Source organism: Myripristis murdjan, chromosome 24 (assembly GCF_902150065.1).
Source record: "Myripristis murdjan chromosome 24, fMyrMur1.1, whole genome shotgun sequence".
NCBI classification, from domain to species: domain Eukaryota; kingdom Metazoa; phylum Chordata; class Actinopteri; order Holocentriformes; family Holocentridae; genus Myripristis; species Myripristis murdjan.
In genome coordinates, this window is record NC_044003.1 from 7207868 (window position 1) to 7227907 (window position 20040).

Below are 20040 nucleotides of genomic sequence, written 5' to 3' on the forward strand. Positions count from 1 at the left end.
GACGTCCCAGGACAGTGCTGACTATGATATAGGTTGGTTCTTAGTGGATTTGTAGGCAAGTCAGATAATAGCTCACCCCGAAATGCCAAAGCCATAATGATTATGACTGTGAAGTGCTGGAAGCCATTATTCAAGTTGCCTCGCAAAACGACAGGCGTGCATTTACGCGGGGCACGATTAACCGATAGCAGATGACATTAAATAATGCTTTTGTCCATTAAGAAGTGAAGAGAGCATGAATTAAAAAATATATAGCCTATGTGAGCTGTACTGTCTACAGACACACACCTGCATCACATGCCAGGGAGACCACAATGGTACTGAAAGCACATACTCTCCACCTATGCTGTTGCAATTTTATGCAATGCAAGTACATATCCCATACCACCTATTCATATACAAAAGACACATGCGATATCAGAGATCATTAAGTAGAGTAAGTGGATGCATTGGTAGCATGTTAAGAGCCAAGTGACAGCTGAGACAGGCAAATACAGCACTGTGGGCACTGCATTTGCCTGGCAGATGAGAGATAAAGATAAATACGGCTAAGACACCAGAGAATGCTAATTAATTAAATCTGTGCACCATCATCAAGAAATGTATCAGAAAGAATTAGATTCGGACATTGATTTTATATTTACAATTCAAGTACATCTTATAGAATGACTGCAGAATCAGTACTTATTTTATTTGTTAGAAAATCACGCACATCCTCAAGTTCAAGTTCTCTGATAAAACCCTTTTCCAAAGTTACCAAGTTAACAAAGTGCGAATTTCAAAACATGCAGTAAAGCAGATGTACGTGAGTACAATCACATACGAAGACACAATGCAAACAATCACTTGTACAATCTACATGTAGGCCCTGCATAATAAAAAAAATACAATGCCTGGACTTGTCAGTTTTATATTTTACACTGTAGGCATTAACCTCCTCCTTTTATCCTGAGTGACTTACACATACTACAAGAATAAAACGAACTCCTAGACTGGCAATACAAGTAATTATGGTGTTGAACGCAAAGTTCACAGCCACACTGCCTTGCCAAAGAGTTATAATACACATTCCTAGAATATTCTTATTTAACAAAAAAAAATGTCATGTAAAGAAAACAAGGACCAAGATACTACACTGTACCTGTTTTTAAATGGCACATACCAGCGATTTTGAATTTTTGGCCCATTTATGACAATTTACCTACATTTTACAGTGCAACAAACCATTTTGCAGATGATAATGGGGTACTCAAGATTTCACAACATATACTCAAAAATCCTTCAATTTTTACACTCACCTTACAATGTTGCGCTTCTACAGCTAAAAAGTAGTTGCCACTCATAAAACACAGAACTGATAATTGGCTGTGTAAAGCAAATGCTTTAAAATAATGCCCAAGGATTATATTCCCTGGCGGAGGGAACATTTCACACTGCCCAATTTCAAGTCATCAAAACAACGCTGCTGCTTTTAGGAAAACAAATGTGGATGACAATATTATGGTGATGGAATGCTGATGTTAAATTTCATACTGTAGCGCAGTGATTGTCAACAGGCGGCACATGGTTCACATCCAGCTCACAGAATATATCGCAGAAATTTTTGTGTTTGTTTGTTTTGCATGCTCTTAATTGAAAGACATTTTGGCTTTTGCTTGCCTGAAAAACAATTCATCAGGCTTTTCTTCCTGCAATCATTTCCAACAATTAGGACACTGCATAATAGCGTCAAATCAGTTAAAGTTGACCAATATTTCCTGCCAATCTGGACTGCATTCTGCAATTCTGTTTCCAGAATTACACATTTGAACCATTATTCCTCAATGATCTGCTGTCTTGGTGGAGGTCATTGTCTTACAGCATTTTCTAGTTGAGAATCTAGTCATTATTATGGATTTCCCATGTTTTTCATGAGTTTGTTCACACTGACATAGACTAATAAAAATACAATTAATTTTATGAGAAGGCAAAAATAATGCACAATAATAGGCTAATTAGGTCTAAAAAAAATTACATTTTTGTACTTGGAAAGTCCGGCCCCCAAAGCGTCTTCGAAAATTCTATGAAACACAGGCATTTTGAAGACATTACCCTACAGATGTTGAATCATCGGCACCATCCTTTAACACCCCTATTTTTCTACAAAACAGTTTCTAAAGCAAATAAAATATCTGCTACTCTGCTACTACTGAGAGCACTGGTGTGGAGAGGGACAATGGTCAGTCATAATCCTGAGGCCATCTGGTTTGTGAACCTTGAGTATGGCTGAGTATATTATGGTTCATCTTTTCTATTTTCAGCAGTGGTGGGTCATAACATCAAGAGAAATACCACCACTGCTACAGAAGAAGATGAAGACTACTGAGTATTAAGCACAGGCTTTGTTATTTGAAATGCTTGTTGAAAGTTTAGCAATGAATTTAATAAGCAAAACATTCAAATAACCATATAATGAGGTCATGTGTAGCTACACAGCTAGTACATCTGGTGCTGAAAGATGTTTGCTTCTTAACTTGATTGTTACTGCAATAAAAAGCACATGTAGTGAAGGTATGGTCCTGCAGGTTAGTACAGTTCCCAGACAGATTTTTGCTACATTGACTCTGCAGTGGTAACAGCATGCAGTTGTGCACTGACTATAACTGCTCTCTCTGTATAGGGAAAGGCTATCTCCACTTATCAGTTTACCGCTGACTCAACTCAACACGCCAGCAACCCTCCCCACCTGCCTGCCCTGTGGTTCAGACAAAGCAACACAGTGGCAAGAAAGCTAAAGTGATGACCTCATCACTTGTTTCCCTACAAAAGTGTCTTTTTCTTTCCCCTTGAGGCACAGAGAACTGTGTGTGTGTGTGTGTGTGTGTGTGTGTGTGTGTGTGTGTGTGTGTGTGTAGGGGAAAGACAAAGAAGTAGAGATACACTGATATGGCATTTTGCTCAGCTCAGGCCACAGGTGGGCAAAATGTGCTTCTCAAAGTAAATGTGTGCAAATATTACAGAGCAATAACAAGGTTCTTAGCTATAAACCGATTTTACTTTTTCACTCTCTTTTTGCATGTCGAGTCTCCAGCTAACAACTGTTGCCATGTGGAAACTTTTGCTTATCTGTTTTCCCTTCCTGCCAGGCAGTGATCTTGTTTGGCGGGTGGCATTTAAAGTTGCTTATATGTCTCCTAATTTTCAGTTCAATGTGCCTGCACCACTTTGCCCCCTCCTTCACGCCATAAATTATTTCCTGCATTGAAGTCAACACCAAAGCTGTTGCTGGAATAATCAGGTGCCTTTTGTGCTTCACCTTTTGTGTCTTTTCCTGGCTGAGTGAGTTAATGTGGCCTGCCCTGAACTGAGACCTGAGATTTCTAATAATGGAGGATGTAAATGTAGGGCTTAACTCTGTACTATCACTGTTTGAATGTATCTAAAAAATAAATAATTAAAAAAAAACAACACTAAATTCTACTCTGTAATCTAACTAGTGTGGCAAAGAGCAGGAGGATTTGGTCAAAACAGGCATTAATAATTCCCAGTGCAACTGGACACACTTTCCTCGCGATGCAATTTGACATTCTTTAGTGCCTAAAACTAGACTTCAGGCGGGACAGTTTTTTCACCAATTGATATGAGGGAAGGATGACATTTTCTCAGTTTCATTACTCAGACAGTTGGTATGTGCCTCTGGTAGTGTCCCGTGCATAACCAGGCCTGTAGGCTTCCATAATGATGCACATAAGAACACTATCAGGGGTACATGAGCTGTTGCTTGGAAATGTCATCCAAGTACACTGCAGCTCATCCCATATCTCCTATGATGTCCTCAAAATAGCATACAGCTTCCACTGAAAATGGAATAGCATTAAGCTTCCAACTTTTGAGAGTGAATCCTTCACCTTATCTAAGTCAAAGATCACTATCAAGCAGTGGATGACCAAAAAAGCGACTTTATGAAGCCAGCTCCAAAAAAAAAAAAAAAAAAAAAAAAAAAAAGGGGGCTGAGAATGCATTTGAAACTAAATGGCCACCATCCTCAGATGGACATAAACATTCTCATAACCTCTGATCCAGCAAAGAAATTCTCACAGAGTTTGCCATGGGCTCCGGAGCAAAGAGTACAAATGGAGCTGGCACTGGCCTTTTAAAAGCATTAGCTGTGATGCTCATCTCCTCTGGCTTCAACACCACTGCTGAGCCAAGCATGTCTGAAAACTCATTCATCATCCCCAAGACAAACTTGGTATCATTAAGCACAATGATCCCTGACATTCCCTGGCTAAAGTAGTGACTCTGCTGGAGTGGTCTAATGTGACAGTAATACAGAGTCAATTCATGGGATCCCACACCAGCCATCCTGTTGAGATTCTGTGGCTTTCCACAGAGAACTCTATAGACCTCTATTTCCCTAGAAGTCTCTCCAATAAAACGGGAAAAAATGCAGGTTGAGATGAGACAGTCTGCCATAGACCAACCGCAGTTTGCATAAAATACAGACACTGGGATGGTGATAACTGAGGGCGCATAGTAATAGCAGCAGAGTGGCATTTATAATGCCTGGTGGTTTGGTGTTACTGCTGGGTTTTCACGGTGGCTTCGTCCTGAGGGGCTGCGGCTGTTGGCGTATGCCACTGACTGTCACGCCCTGTGACAGAACAACGCGGTGACCAGATGGCACAGCTTATCTGTATGCCGCGCTGCTTCAAGGACAGTGGCACCAGGCTACAGCAGCTCTGAGGATGCATGTCAGACAGGCACACTGGCCTCAGCCACTGTGCCCTCTGATAGAATACTCATGACTTTAACACCTTGGCTGACTACTAGTCATGCCCTTGAAATAGTGCCCCCTGAAACAGTTATTCTACAGGCAATTCCCGCCAACAGCTTTGAGACCTAAGGGTTCACGTTAATTCATAGTTTATTGCCTTGCTTGAGGTATAGCCTGCAGTGCATCATTACAGAAACCTATACTCTCTGATTACTGGCTTGACTGTTCTGTTTGCACTAAAATGGCTGAAGTTACCTTATAGCTCCAGCAACTGCTTAAATTTATGGGTAGATGTAATTCTTATATTTGAAACCCTATTTGCTTCCAGAGAAACATATGGCCAGCACTGAAGTTTGAGTCTGAGGAATGCTGGGTAGCAACAAAGAATAGCATCCTATACCCCATGTCATCATACCTTGTTAACATGTTGGTATATGATTGTTATTGTTTTTCTGAGGAAAATCTACACTATGGCCTGTCAGAGATAGTTAAGAGTTATAAAAGGAGATGGCACATTCTGCACCACTGAAGCACCCAGAAGCACTGATTCACAACCAAGACCAGAGCCCTGTTTCTTTGAATGGGGTGCTGCCTATATCCAGCATTCTGGCTGATGTGTTGTCATTTGCTTTCCATATTTAGGGACTCTGTCAAATCATGTACAACACTGACTGTTTTCCACTTGTGCATGCAATGTCCAGCTGGCTGACAATAGTAGCCAGCTGGGGAAATGGGAGTTGGGGGAGGTAGTGGGGCTGCTACTTCACTATACAACATTTCTTATTGACTTTGGATTTACTGAACTTTTAAACGTGTCTTTTTAACAGTGGATTTCATTCATTTGTAAATATAAACATGCCACAGCCATGCTGGATTTACAGTGCAGTGATTATCTTGTTTTTTTTGCAGAGGTCTTCTGCTTCATCCCTCTCATTGCATAAAGAGTGGGATGAAGGAGAACAGACCTCTGTGGGCCTACATCAAGGTGTCTTAACATGTGATGGACGAATAAAACTTTAACAATTCAATACGAACATATTAAATTAATGAATATCTATGAATCTGTGACATAACACTGCACTATTTTTATTAAACTGCTGATGTGATTGCACTGCAGAAAGTTTGTTGAAGTGATAAGCTCTTCTTGCCAATGTGCTGTCTCAGTGTGTGTGGGTTTGGGGGGGTGTGTGTGTGTGTGTGTGTGTGTGTATGTGTGTGTGTGCGTGTGTGCGTAAAAGGGTATGAGCCCTGCCCTCAGTGCAGTCAGAGTGCAGAGGCTGCAGCAGCTGATTTTTATGAACTTCATCAACAATTTGTCAAATATATTCCACGTTTTACTGTTGATTTTTTATAGATTTGCAGTTTTTATTATCAAAATTTGCAAATGCTTCCGTGTTTACAACATTGTGGAAATCATAGGGCTCTATGCTCAGAGAGATACAATTAGAGTGAAAAGCAGCTCCCAATAACAAAAAGCCATGCCTATTTTTTTGGAAGGAAAGAAGGAAAAAATCATCTGGCCCATTTGTGGCTTACTTGTCCTGCCTACCACTCATGTGACTGACAGGCACATAGCCTACACACTAAGAAGCAGTGAGTGACAGATTAGCCCCCACTTTCATGTCGTAGGCTGAGCTTGGTTGGATGCAAAGTACCTTATATGAATAGGGCAAGAAGCAACTCACTATAAAAATAAAATAAAAATAACAGTTCACAGAGAGTATTCGGCTATGATTTTTTTAATGTCTAGCCGTCTGGCCTTATGGGAAACCCTGTGAGTATAACAATAGTTTTCACTCACCAATACTGATACACTGCACTATGCACACATCTTTATGATGCCATTCTACATTGCAGCAGCCCATGTTAATGCCATGCTAACTGCAACCAGTCATAACTGTGATGGAAAAGAGCAAAGTTCTGGTCAACTCTCAGAGTGAAGGAGATCTCAGGAGACTGTGATGTCTTATGCAAAGGATGTTTACTAATGCTCAGCTGAGGAGAACAGAGTATGAGGACTTCAAGTGCGAACACTGTGTAGTGCCACACCAATTCTGAGGATTTCCCATCAGCATGCCTTATTTTCACGGAGGTATCTTTACCTGAGTATGCTAGAGGTCAGCAGATCTGTGTTCGTGAAAAACATCAATCTGTCTGGTCTTGTCTCACTATATCTGGCCTTGGTGGCATGGTGACAGTACATCTGATCAATACAGCTAAACGGAACCTAATGTGACCTACAGCTACAGAGAAAATTCCTTCACAATAACAAGCGCACAGTTTTGCTAGAGATTGTTTTGAAAAGGCATGCAGTTACATTTTTACCTGTATTAATTCTGCAGTGTTGTCTAGTCTGGGCTTGTTTGGGCATGCAGTGTTGTTGTCCGTTAGATCTGTCATAAATATCGAAGTTGTACAGCCACTCACACTCTGAAAGTGTGCTGGCTGCACCTTATGTGGACATCATCTTTAGCATTTCAAAATTTTCAACTATAAACTGATGAAGTGTGCCATCTCCTTTAATAATTCTACCTCAGTCTGGTCCTGTAGTTTCTTTTATCCAGATCAGCAGCGTGATGTCAGCTGCTTGCTGACATCACGCCTTAAGTCATGCCTGTAGTTCTTAATGCCTTGGTTTCGCATGGCCAGATGGTTTTGCAAGTCATAATAAAATGCAACTGACAGAACCTGGCCTTTACAATGGCTATATGAGGCTTTATACCAATTATATTTATTTGTATTTAAGACTTTAAATTGACATTCAGTTTTAAAACATCCATAGGGTCTGCAGAGATAAATTCTATTTAGGTTTTAGCTCCTTAACTGGGATGAGTATTTCCAGACAAATAAAAACTCAGACAGACTGCTACAATATGACAGATATGGGAAAACTGATGATGTGTGAACTCAATAAAGAGCCCTTCAACCATGACTCTGTGTCCTCACAACCTCTGGCCAGGAAAGGCTTGAGTCAGCTAGCGAGGGTCCCACGACAGATGGAAGTACTGTGCTCTCTTAACCACCAGCTGGACAGGAACGTTTGGTGAAACCATCTCTGCCATTTACTACTACAGAAATGTTGGCAAGTTCGTCTACTGCTATGTTTATGACCTAAGAAATTCAAATTTGTTTTTGTGATCAATCAATCATCAAGGCGATCATCAAGTCTAATTAAGTAAATGTAATATTAAAAATACTTAGCCACTCCCATAGTGTTTCCCTTGACATTAAAAAAGTTTTGGTTAGTCCACTGTGGCAAGCTTTGGTCAGGGGTAAAGAGGGTTTTGATGAGCAGACATACCCATTAGAAATGGAGGAGCATGGTGAACTCAATGAAGTGATTCAAAAAAGCCAAAGCAAGGAAAAGGAAATCTAGAAACTTAAATGCTTACTTAAATGCTTCTTTTAAGACACTAAAACACTTAAGCTGCACTGAGTATGTCTGTGTATCTAAATGGCAGCGAAAATGAACAATTGAAAACCATGAAAAAGCTATTAAACTATTTAACTATTCAAACTAATACCCAGAAATCATGACATGATGTCAGTAAACTGTACACTGCATGCTAAACCAACCCCGATGACTCTGTGATCACGAACAAAAAAATACACAAAAGAGTCATAGGATTCAACATTAGTTAGTCCAGCTGTCTGTGAGAGCACATCCTCATGTCTGTCATCACTTCCTGCAGCTGTTTCCATAAATGACACCAGAATTACAATTGAGCAAAAAAGGCAAACCTATAAGGTCTCGATTATGAGGGACAGGACAGTCTTTTCTGTTGCTAATGCACTTTATACATACAAGCCCTGCCTAATGCAGCTTTAAATCAACCACAAAAAGCCCGCAATCCTCTATCCTGAAGGGCAAACCCTTTGGTGCTCTTCCTTGATGGGCGTACAAGAGGCCAGAGAGGCTAAGTAACAAGCCATATGTTTCTATTACAAGCAGGTGTGAAGGGTTAACTGAATCTAAATGCCCACATAACTCACTGACAACGAAACACTAAAAATATACAGCACAGCACCTGGCTTACACGGCTGATGCCAGTGCAGGCAGACTGACACAGGAGAAGGCACAGTGTGTAAGTGCAAACTGAAACACATAGAAGTTTGCCTTGGCAAAGCACGCTGTAGATATAAATAAGTCTTAACGTTGGCTTCAACCTTGTGGTAAGACCAGATGGGTTGGGTTTATCATATCAGTGCAATTAAGACAGTTTCCGGTTATGTTTTTTTTTTGTTTTTTGTTTTTTTTCATTTGATTTAGTGGATTGTTCATAAGTCACAATGTGCATACATCTTAATGCTCTTACTTAAAAACAATTGAGGATAAAACACACAAAAGTCATCAAAATGCATTCCTAAAAGGCCAAGATGGCATCAGGTATGCATGGCATACAGAAGCAACAATTCATAAAAACGTGATCTAACACAGAAAGACAGAAAAAGTGGTAAAACACAGAACAACATAAAATCTCTTCCAAGTACTTCCTGTTACTGACTAAATTCCCATTTGTTTGGCTCCCCCACAGACTAAAACAAAAGATAAAAATTATTTGCCAATGCCATCTGATGCACATCCACACATATGCTCACCTGCCTCAGTACAGCTAGGCTATAAAACAGAATGCCTCAATCAAACACAGCGTGTAATTATCAGAGAGGTATTGCAAAAGTGGCAAATGCTGCATTTTCCAGATTTTTGAGAAGACATTGTGAATAGAGCTAAATGACTGCACTACATGAAATCTGCCAAAGCAACTTCAAACTAAGACTTCTCATCATAATTCTTTATGGATTCATCATCATTTTAAACCTAGAACACAAGAAGTTACACTCTGTATTAACAGATGTGATAAATGTCTTTGACTAGCAGCAAAATGGAACGCAGCTGTTTGTCATCGGGCATCCATAAAATAATGTGTGCTTACATTCTCTACTTCACAGAATAACAGCTGTGTATCAGTGTATTTTGATCAAAGATTATCCAAACACCCATTCCATATTTAGAGTGATCTGATTCTGGCAGATTGCTGTTATCATGGCATATTCTTGATCCTTGAGTTGAAAATTCTCTTTTTATTCTTCCCTCACTCCACAGGGAGGTCAGAGGTCAAGGTCAGCTACTGGAACTGCTGATTTATTGTTTGAACAATTCAATTTATCTTGTATGTGATCATATATTATATATTATCTTTTGAACAGCTCTACAACTTATTCCTACGCCCACAGGTGCTATGCTGTAAGGCAGCTGGAGGCATGTTGGTCCATGAACTGATTCAAGTAAGCAACAAGGTCACCTGTCATGTGGTATTCTGAAAGTGAAGTCAGTGATGAGATCAGAAATGCCTACTGTAGCAAAAAGAAGTTCAAAATGTTTCCGAATAAACTAATAATGGAGCATTAATCTCTTTTGAAAGTATGTTCTTTTCATACCAGAGTTCTTTTTAATCAGAATGTATTCAGTTAGCTAATGGTCCTATTGATGGGGGGAAAAAATTAAAGTCAAATGCCAAATCATCAAAAATGAGAACTAAACTGGGGGGGAATTACTTTCAATTAAAGGTATATTTTTTCCTTGGACAAATTCCAGAACCAAACTTTATCCATTTAGAAGATCACAGATGAGCACAAGGATGATATGAAAGCATCAAAATTTAAGAAAAACCAGCAGACTACTAGAAGAACATCTCCCTGTGACCCAAGGAAAAAGTGGCCTTAAGGGATTCTTCCAATGAATACATACTCAACAGAGAGGAATCAGTGGAGCCAGAGGACTCCAGGGGCCATATTACAGAAATGTCCTAACTTGTAAATTTTATTTTAACTGTTTGTTAACCATGGTAATTAAGGTTAGGACCTGATTTAGGAAAATAGTCTACATAGATTAAAAAAAAAAAAAAAAAATGTTCCTATCACTTCAAATACTAAAAGTGTATTACTTACTTTCCAAAATCTTAAAAAAAATACATTGTTTAGTCTGTATGGCTGCTCTTTCATTGTTTTTACATAAATAAGAAAATGTCAACATGCATAACTCATTCACCAAAGGCTTAAACAAGGTAATACAAAATGCTCACTAATAGATACAGTCTCTCTGGTCCGGTTGTTAGAATACTGCATTTTCTAAATAATGCAATAAGAGATTTTCAAAGTAACATGGCTGACGTAGCAAAAATATTTCAGCCTGCTATGTCATACAATTTAACTGACGTGGCAAGAGCAACTAGCAAAGTCTTGCCTGCAACCTGTAGGATTTGCTTCTATAATACAAAATTGGGGGGGGGATCTATTTTGGACTATTCCATCTTAACTTAAAATGTAAAATGCAAGATAGGATGTTTCTGTAATAAGCTGCAATTGCTGCAATTTGCAGCTTCAGTGAGGATAAAAAACCATGGAGGGAATATCTTGTCCTTCCAGCCTCACACAGGAGCTAATGCACACCTTGAATGTCTCAAGAAAACCCGCTTCTGACATATTCTGCCACCCTCAACATTCCTACAACCAGGAAATGCTGACTCTGCTATAGATACCTATAGTGAATTACTGTACCAGGATATTGAAAGCTTCATCACCATATTTCATTTGTCAGAAGCACTACACACACTGAAAGGAAAGCCCCTGTAGAGTTGGAAAATGACTCCTCTGTTGTCAGAACCCTGGATACATGTGGAGCTGTGTGCATAGCCTATTACACAAACCACCGCACAGAAGCACTGAGACAGCTAAGTGACAACACCACTTATGAAAGAACCGATCCAGGCACAGAGATCAGATATAGTGTTGAAAACATTATACAAATATAGTTTTGAACCTATTTCATAAAATTTCTGAAAACAGAAGCACAGTGCCCTGTTTCCTCCATAGCATCAGGCAACAACTCCATACTGGAACCACTCTCCAAGTTTGCCAATTACCACATACATACAATGACATCAGGCCTTTATTAACCTTTTTTCCCAGTATTGAGGAGATACAGACTACCTACACACTGCAGGCAAGGCGCTGGGTTGTGAAGCAGCCCCCAGAAATGCTAATTTGCATGCTGGAGCCTTAAAAGCTGATTTTGCACACAACCACGGGGTTAATCCATTTCCACCACATATCAGGCCGTGGCTGAGATACACTGACAATACTTTCATCCTGTTGGATGACAGCACTGAAACCTAATGGAATTTCACATGCTACTTAACAACTGGACTACCCACCTCAAATTCAACACAGAATAGACTGCACACCAAATCCCCTGCCTAGACTCACTCACCTTTGAAAACAACAATCAACCTAACTTGTCAATTTTCAGAAAATCCAGACAGAAGTACCATGCTCCTTGCCTCCATTTAATACCGCAGTGTATGAGTTCTATGTAAGGCTGAGGTATATCGTGGATATTTAGCATATACTTGCGATAATTTGGTTGGCAATATAAAGTATGGCATTATTGTCAATACAGTGCTGATTTAATGCCGTTTTTGTGTGCTATTATTTTATTCATTTATTTATTTTTATGAATGAGATTAGTCAACACTGCAGAAATGCATAAATACAGAGCTATTGCAGTAAATTTATTTTTGCATCATGGCTACGAGTGCGCAACTGCCTTCTTGCATATTTGCATTTTCACCATGGTCAGTACCTCTACAACATTGGTGAGCGTTCTCTCTCCCTACTTTCCTAGAGTGACCACTTAAAAATAACTCTAGCTACTGATCACACATCGGCAATAAATTTAATTTGGCCTGCCTTTTGTGTAAGTTTGTGTGACCGGGAGAAGTCAACAAGAACATAGAGCAAGGAATAAGTTGCATGTTTGTGAAAGAGATAAAGAAGAGTTATTTGCACTAAAATGTGGTGTATTGCTGGATTATCAAATCCCTCAGTAAATTACTTTAATATCCAAATGACTGACTGAAAGTGCCAAGAGCACGGGCAAAATTGTAACATTGTAGTCACATGTTTGACTCTCACCACTAATATCTCCTGATATGTGGTGCAGAAAGTTACACAATTCAGTGATAAATCAACAACAGCCACTTTCATCAAGCACTGAGTGCCTGGCCTCATGTCTGTAAAACTGTTTGAGCGCCTGTTGGCTCGGAGTTCAGAGAAGCGAGCTTATGACCAGGAGGTCGTTGGCTGATTTCCTAAACTGGCTGGGAAAATCAGACAAAGCAAAGTCATTAAGAAACACACTCCCCTCCCTCAATGACTGATGATGTGCCCTTAAGCCAAGCATTTAATCCCCAGTAGTTCAGTACAGCTGTTCAGTGGCCTGTGTCTGTCGACTGTGGTTGTACTCGATCCAAGGGGTCAATGTGTAGATCTGTCTAGTAAAGGTTAGTGGATGTCTTCTCATCGGATTACAGCATTACAGCAATTTTTTGTCTGGTTCCCTCCCCTTCTATTCTGCAACAAATCCAGCCATCAAGCTGGCCGCAGAATGCAACCAAGTGTACAAGAGAAGCAGGTTTCTTTTGTCAGTAAATCTGATTTAACAGAAATAACAATCTTCTCTTTTTCAGATGGAGGTTTTCCATGGCATGAAGAAGAGGATTTGAGATATTAATATTTATACAGGGTGGAGCTAACCTTAAATAAAATCACAACAATCTGACAACACTTACACAACGCTACACTTCAAAATTAACATGCACTTGATTGCTAGAAATGTCACTTTTGGTGATGTAGCCTAGTAACTGGACGGTGGATAAAATGAAGTGCCTGAAAAGAGTGAAGTCTGGACAGACCTTGACCATAAAGCATTGCGGAAAGCCCTGGCTCAAGCAAGAGACCTAACTTTAAGACAGACCTTTCATAATTTAAGGTTCGGAGAAAGCACAATGCAATAACCCAGTGATGTAACAGCTGTGTAAAGGCCAGTGTGAGCAGAGGATCGTGAGCTGCTGATTTGCACTTCATAAAACAGCAAAGGAATTCACTCATCAGATCATCCCCTTTCAGGACAGTTGGCAAAAGCTCTGTTGCTGTGTGATTACTATTATTTATTGAATGAGGACCGACCGAGCGAACTTTTTTTTTTTTCTGCAATATCTTGGTTCATATTCGAACATACGCTAGTTCTAATTCTCCATACTTATTTTCATTTTCATTATGACAAATGGTTTGGAAAAATCAATTTTTAAGCTCAGATAGTGCAAAAAGATCATCACAGGTACATAATGCAACTAGGGCTGGGGGATGTGGCCAAAAAATTAAATCTTGATTTTATTCAAGATTTTTATTCAAGATTTTAATCTAGATTTTTCTTGTTTTCCCTTCTGCATGTGACGGGTGATTTGTGTATGCGTTTCTGGCAAGTATTTTGTGTGTAGATGAGTGAACTGGATTTTGATGATTGATTTTACCATTGATTTAAAACACAAATTCCAGTGAGTTGATTTAATCAATTTACTATTCATCCCTAAATGTGACCATCCAGCAAAACCGTACTTTTCTGGTAATTAGGCTAATCCTCCTTATATGATGATAAAATGTTTTAAATTTCTTTATCAAACAAAAAGAGATCAACTGATAAACTGTGCTGATCTCAAAGGGGAAACACAGGGTTGTTTTGATATTCTTTAAAAAATAAATCCGTACATTATTGGGATGTCATGTTTCCCCTAGCCCTAACAGTACATTATCAGTCTATAGTCAGATTTTGTTACATCTATTGTCAGGACGCTGTGGCTCTTGCTAACAGTAAGAAATGACCCCATTTAAAGTAAGAAATGAGTTGACCAAGGAATGCAGATGGGAATGAGAAAACTGTTAACACTTTGACGTAGACTGAGAGATGTACTGAGTTCAATACTGCCCTGAGGCACTGAACAAGTGAACACATAATCTTTCAGAGTTGGTAAAAAAAAAAAAAAAAAAAAACTTATTTAAATTCTCTCCCTGAATTTTATTGTCTCACCTAGCATGTCTCCATCAAAATTTTATCACTCGAGGATCCTCTGAGTATTTTGTTACATCTCTTGTCTGGGCACTCTGACCCGTCACTCTTGACTACCACAAAACTGGCTGCCTGTAATGTTGGTGAAACGGAGGGCTCTAATGTTACATTCATTAACAGCATAAGCTAAATGGATAAAATGCAAAATAAAGATGCAACATCTTGATAGAATGGGGTGATGCAAAACACGAACACAGCCTGAAGGAGACCTCTTGTTCTGAGGATGAGGAAACACAACGAGCTGCAGAAATGAAGGCACCTGCTAATAAGACAGTCCAGTGACTGGGTCTTGAAACACTCCTCAAAATTCAGTCTTCAAAAGCAATTTTGAAGAAGGGAAGACCCTTCTTCAACCTCAAAAGAATAACAATGATAATAATAAAATGTTTTAAAAAAGAAGGGCAAAAAAGATGAGCACTTGAGAATCCAAGCTGTTTCCATGGGCACACTGATGGCTCTCCAGGGGTTTTAAAATGTCAAACCATCACATTAAGAGTGGGCAGAGCCAACAAGCTGATAATTAAGTAAGCAATCACAGGTCCTCTGAATACATCAAAGCAGCTGACAGTTGCCCACATGTCTTGGACAGTTTGTGGTGGACTGATCCTTCATATCCTGCTTACAGTAGTCTATTACGTCTTGTGTGTCGGATACGACTACACGGCAGTTCTTGGATGCATTACATTATCAATATCTCAGTGGAATTTCTCCTTTTGCCTTTGCTTGAATCAAGAGGCGCAACAAAGACTCACTGAAAAAGGGATGGAGAAAAATAGACGCAAGTGGGCATGACTGGCCCTGCAAAGTGGGAGGGGAGCTCAACGGGAGGGAGGCAGCGTAAAATCATCTACTTCCTTTTCCCTTTTTGCACATTTCAATTCTGTAGGACCCCTGGTGGCTTGACACTCAGCACTGCCTTTCACAGGAAGCTGGCCAGGCAAAGGCTGGTCTTGCTTTGCCTCTGACTCAGGCTGTCATCAAAGCTACAGAAAGGCTTATGAATACATGGCAGACAGGAAACTAGTGGGACGCATTATTGATTTTGGTAGTTCAGAAGCGACCATAGAAACTATTCAATAAGCCCAACTGTTTACACCTGAAGCCTTTCACAAAAGCAGACGGGTGTAAGCAAAAAACAAAAACGCGGGATGAGAAAGACAGAGTGAGATGACTAAAGCATGACAGAGGCCATGGGAGAAAGAGGGCCATAAAGAGGGAAGAGAGAAACTGAGAGCAAAAGTACAATCGAGAGAGAGAGAGGAACCCACTAATTCATCATCTCAATATGGTTTGACTGCATAAGCTGTTGTTTGCTGAAATTTTACATTTTGCATACTGCTTTGGAAATACTGTTTCTGATAAAAAGTCATGTCAACAAAGTAATTGAAATCAAATGAACTGTGACCTGGAGAAACAGACAGAATGCAACATCAGGTTATTGTGAGGCAGCAGAGGCAAGATAAAAAAAAAATAAATAAAAGAAGATCAAACAAGAATGTAGATTGTATGTCTCCACCAACCAGTTAAGTTGCGGTTATAGTCTGTCCAGACTCAGAATAATGGAGTGAAGACACTGAAGGGATTAAATAAAAAGGTATTAATTCTACGTTTTGGCAAAATGAAAATTTATAGTCACTATATTTGACATATACGATTCCAGTAAATATTTTTTCCAGAGAGAAACATGCTGGTTTTATTTAGAGATTATTTTTACAGAGGAGTACAGAGGACTGATATGGACCTTCATCACATGGTGCAACAATATTCACCTGAAGCTCAATATCAATACCAATATGCCTGTACTACCAGAAGAACAGGAGCCCCCTAGTCCTGGATGTTAATCCAGGGAGAGATATGAAGAGAAAGTATTGACTTATGGCAGTGAATAATCATCAGAAAACTGTTTTTGCAGAACATTTTGATGACACAGTGAAGTTGAGCTTTGACCTTTTGGACATAAAAGGTCAAAGCTCATTTTGACATCACGCAGTAGGGTCACCACCAGTTCCAAACACATGCAGGGGCCTGGTGCAAATTTGGCCACAAATAAATGACAATTTGTCCAAACTTAGTGGATATTTTAAATTAAGCTGTTGAATCTTAACTACAACTTCTGACAGTCTATGTTGACTTGAACCCTGGAATTGCCACCTGTAGATCTATTTAATGTATGAATTCTTGAGTTAGAAAAATGCGTTTTGTGAGGGCACAGTGACCTTGATTTGACGACCAAAATCTAATCAGTTCAACCTTGAGTCCAAGTGAATGTATTTGCCAAATTTGAAGAAATTCGCTTGAAGCGCTCCTGAGATATCGCGTTCATGAGAACAGGATGGATGTACAGACAACCCAAAAATCATGCCTCCAGCCATGGTTGTCACTGGCACAGAGGCATAAAAACATGAAGAGACAGAAAGAATGCAACAGCAGATTATCATGAGATGGCAAAAACGGAGAGGAGAGGAAGACATAGAGAGAAAACAGAAAGAGAGAGACTGATCAACACTGACACAGAGCCAAACACACAGAAAGAGGCAGAGGGAGAAAAAGCAATGAGAATGCAACAGCAGGTCTGGTGAGGATGCTGGGCTGTTTACCTGGCAGGCCTTCCAGAGCTGGTCAGCCAGGCCGCTGATCTGAGAGAGGACTTGACGGATGAGAAAGGACTTCGACAAGCCGCTGGTTCCCAGGATGATCAGGCACTCCGTCAGCTTCTCTTCAACCTGGAGCTGAGGTTGAGAATACTGAGATTTTACTATTTTCAGTTTCTTTAAAATTCTTTACTGACTCCTGAATCATTGTGGCTATTTTTTTGTACTTCATTTATTATCGTCATAGCATCCCGTAAGTACAAGAGGTATGTGATCATACCTTTTGGTTCTAGTTAAAAGCCTGGTAGCTGAGTTCTGTACAGTGGGTAGACGAGAGAAGAGGCTCTTGCAATAGTCAAGGCACAAGGAGATGAAAGCATGTACAACAGTTTCTTCATCTCTACAATTTGAAACAGATCTTATTTTTGCAATATGTCTGAGGTGATAAAAACATGACTGAACAAGCTTTGTGGTATGTTGCTCACAACATAAATTGCTATCAAATAGGACAATAAGATTTATTATAATCATCTTGTTATGTATGTATGTACGTAACCAGATGGCAGTATTTGTTCTGTGATATGCTGGGACCCAATAACAAGAATTTCTGTTTTACTAGAATTGAGCTGAAGAAAATTTATTGACATCCATTTTTTTTTCCATTTTATTTTATTATATCAGACAGGCAATCCTGTAGAGAACTCAACATACTGAGGTCAGTGGGCTTAACAGGGAGGTAGAGTAATGTGTCATTTGCATAACAGTGAGAAGAACCACTATGTCCACAGATGACGTCACAGGAAGCAGAAAAAGGTAGGGAAAAAATGGTCCTAGAATTGACCTTTGAGGTACACCATACTTGACATGGGGAGAAACGACAACAAGTTATTAACAGAGTCAAAAAACTTCCTATTGGACAAATATGATAAGGACCAGCTTAATGTAGTACCAGATATGCACAATCGCCCAACGCCTCACTTAAGTTAAGCAGCACAAGAACTGCACACATTCCTTTTCAAATGTTTTCCACATCAGCAAGAAGCTGCTTTCAAACACTTTTTTTAAAGAATCTAAGGAAGTTTAGAAATCAGACGATAATTATCTAGGAGGGTAGGAGCAAGCTCTGATTTATTTGGACTAGTTGGACACTGGCAGTTTTAAAATGATCTGGCAAATAACCATCAAACAGCAAGCTGTTCAAAATAGACAGCAAGTGGGGCCCAATACACTCCATTACTTCAAATAAAAACTTCATTGTGTCAAGAGGGCCAGAGGATACTCTCATATGAGACATGATTTCAAGGAATTCAGGCAGAGTAATAGCGGAAAAATAGCTGCAAGTATCCCACTGTAGGTGATCAACATCTAAAAAGGTAGGACTGGGTGTAATACTAAGGGCCCTATCTTGTGCCACCCGCTATCCGCTGCCACTACCCGCTACCCGCAAATTGCGGATTTAGGAGCTTCCGCTATCCCTAAACGGTATCTTGCGCCACCCGCTACCCGCTATCCTTATGCCGACTCCGTCATTTGCGCCAGGAGGTGTGTTCGTGGGTGTGTTTCATGCGCTATCCCTAAGGTTGCTATCTTGCGCACACACTTTAGGGATAGCGGATAGCGGGTGGTCAGGACCACCCGCTATCCGCTATCCCTAAAGTTTGGGCTGTTACGAGAGCGCGCCCAGGCGGCTTCAATGCGCGCCCCGACGGAGCCTCACCACACACACGGTCGGACTGATACCGGGACGCCGCCGGAATGGACTGAGTATATTACTCATATAGACTGTTTAGAGGAAAGACTGTTTTAATTGGACACTTACGCCAGCACGTTTTATTGTTTTATCATAAGCCAGCAGCTGTGCTATATTTTTATTTTTAATATTTTATTTGCCCAATCTACCTTGTCAATAAATTAGTTTACACATAGTTCCACCTCTGCCTCTTGTGTGTGTGTAGTGTGACCGGGGGATTTTACTCAATCAGTACAACCTTGTGACACGTCCACTTGGACACATGTGGCTCCACCTCCCGAATTAACTCGCCTATAATATAATATATCATATGTATATAAAGCCAACTTGCTTTAGCCTCAGTAGAAGCCCTGAGAAAATCTACCTCCCTCTCTCCATCGCGGGTTTAGGATTTAGGATTTAGGATAGCGCAGCCTGCCCTTAAAGGCAATGGCACCTGGCACACTGATTGGTGTAACTGGCATAACGCCCAAAACACGCCTATTCATAATATAGCGGGTAGCGGAGGTGTTTTGCGGATAGCGGGAGGTGCACAAGATAGCAACTTTTACGGGGGAACGCCTCTTCCTAAATCCTAAATCCGCAAATAGCGGGTTTAGGGAGTCTGGCGCAAGATAGGGCCCTAAGTCTTTTTTATTCCACTTCTCGCACTTTCCAGCAAAGGGCAATAAAAACTTAACTGACTGACAGGCTTACATAGAAACCTGGGGGTTTCTATGCTGATGGGCAGAAATAATTAGAAATGCACAATATTGGGTTTTTTGCTGATATCCGATATACCGATAATTTTTTAGCCCATAGCCAATGCCAATACTGGTATATGCACAGTTTTTTCCACATAACTGCAGAGAATATCAAGTCTCTCCTGTAGTGGAATTAAGATATTATTAAGCCTACTCTTGTTGTGAAGGCCCACTGGCAGATGCAAACATAAAATATAATGCTTTTCAAAATGTACACATTTACTGGGAAAAATAAG

At 40.0% G+C, this 20040-nt stretch overlaps 1 protein-coding gene across 1 annotated transcript in view; it reads right to left on the reverse strand.

Annotated features, from left to right (window-relative positions):
• Nucleotides 1-20040, reverse strand: part of mei4 (meiosis-specific, MEI4 homolog (S. cerevisiae)) — a 67389-nt gene that overhangs the window by 24149 nt on the left and 23200 nt on the right. The window contains exon 6 of the mRNA XM_030047826.1: nucleotides 17318-17443. Coding sequence (XP_029903686.1) covers nucleotides 17318-17443 — 126 coding nt within the window. The remainder of the gene's footprint in view (nucleotides 1-17317; nucleotides 17444-20040) is intronic.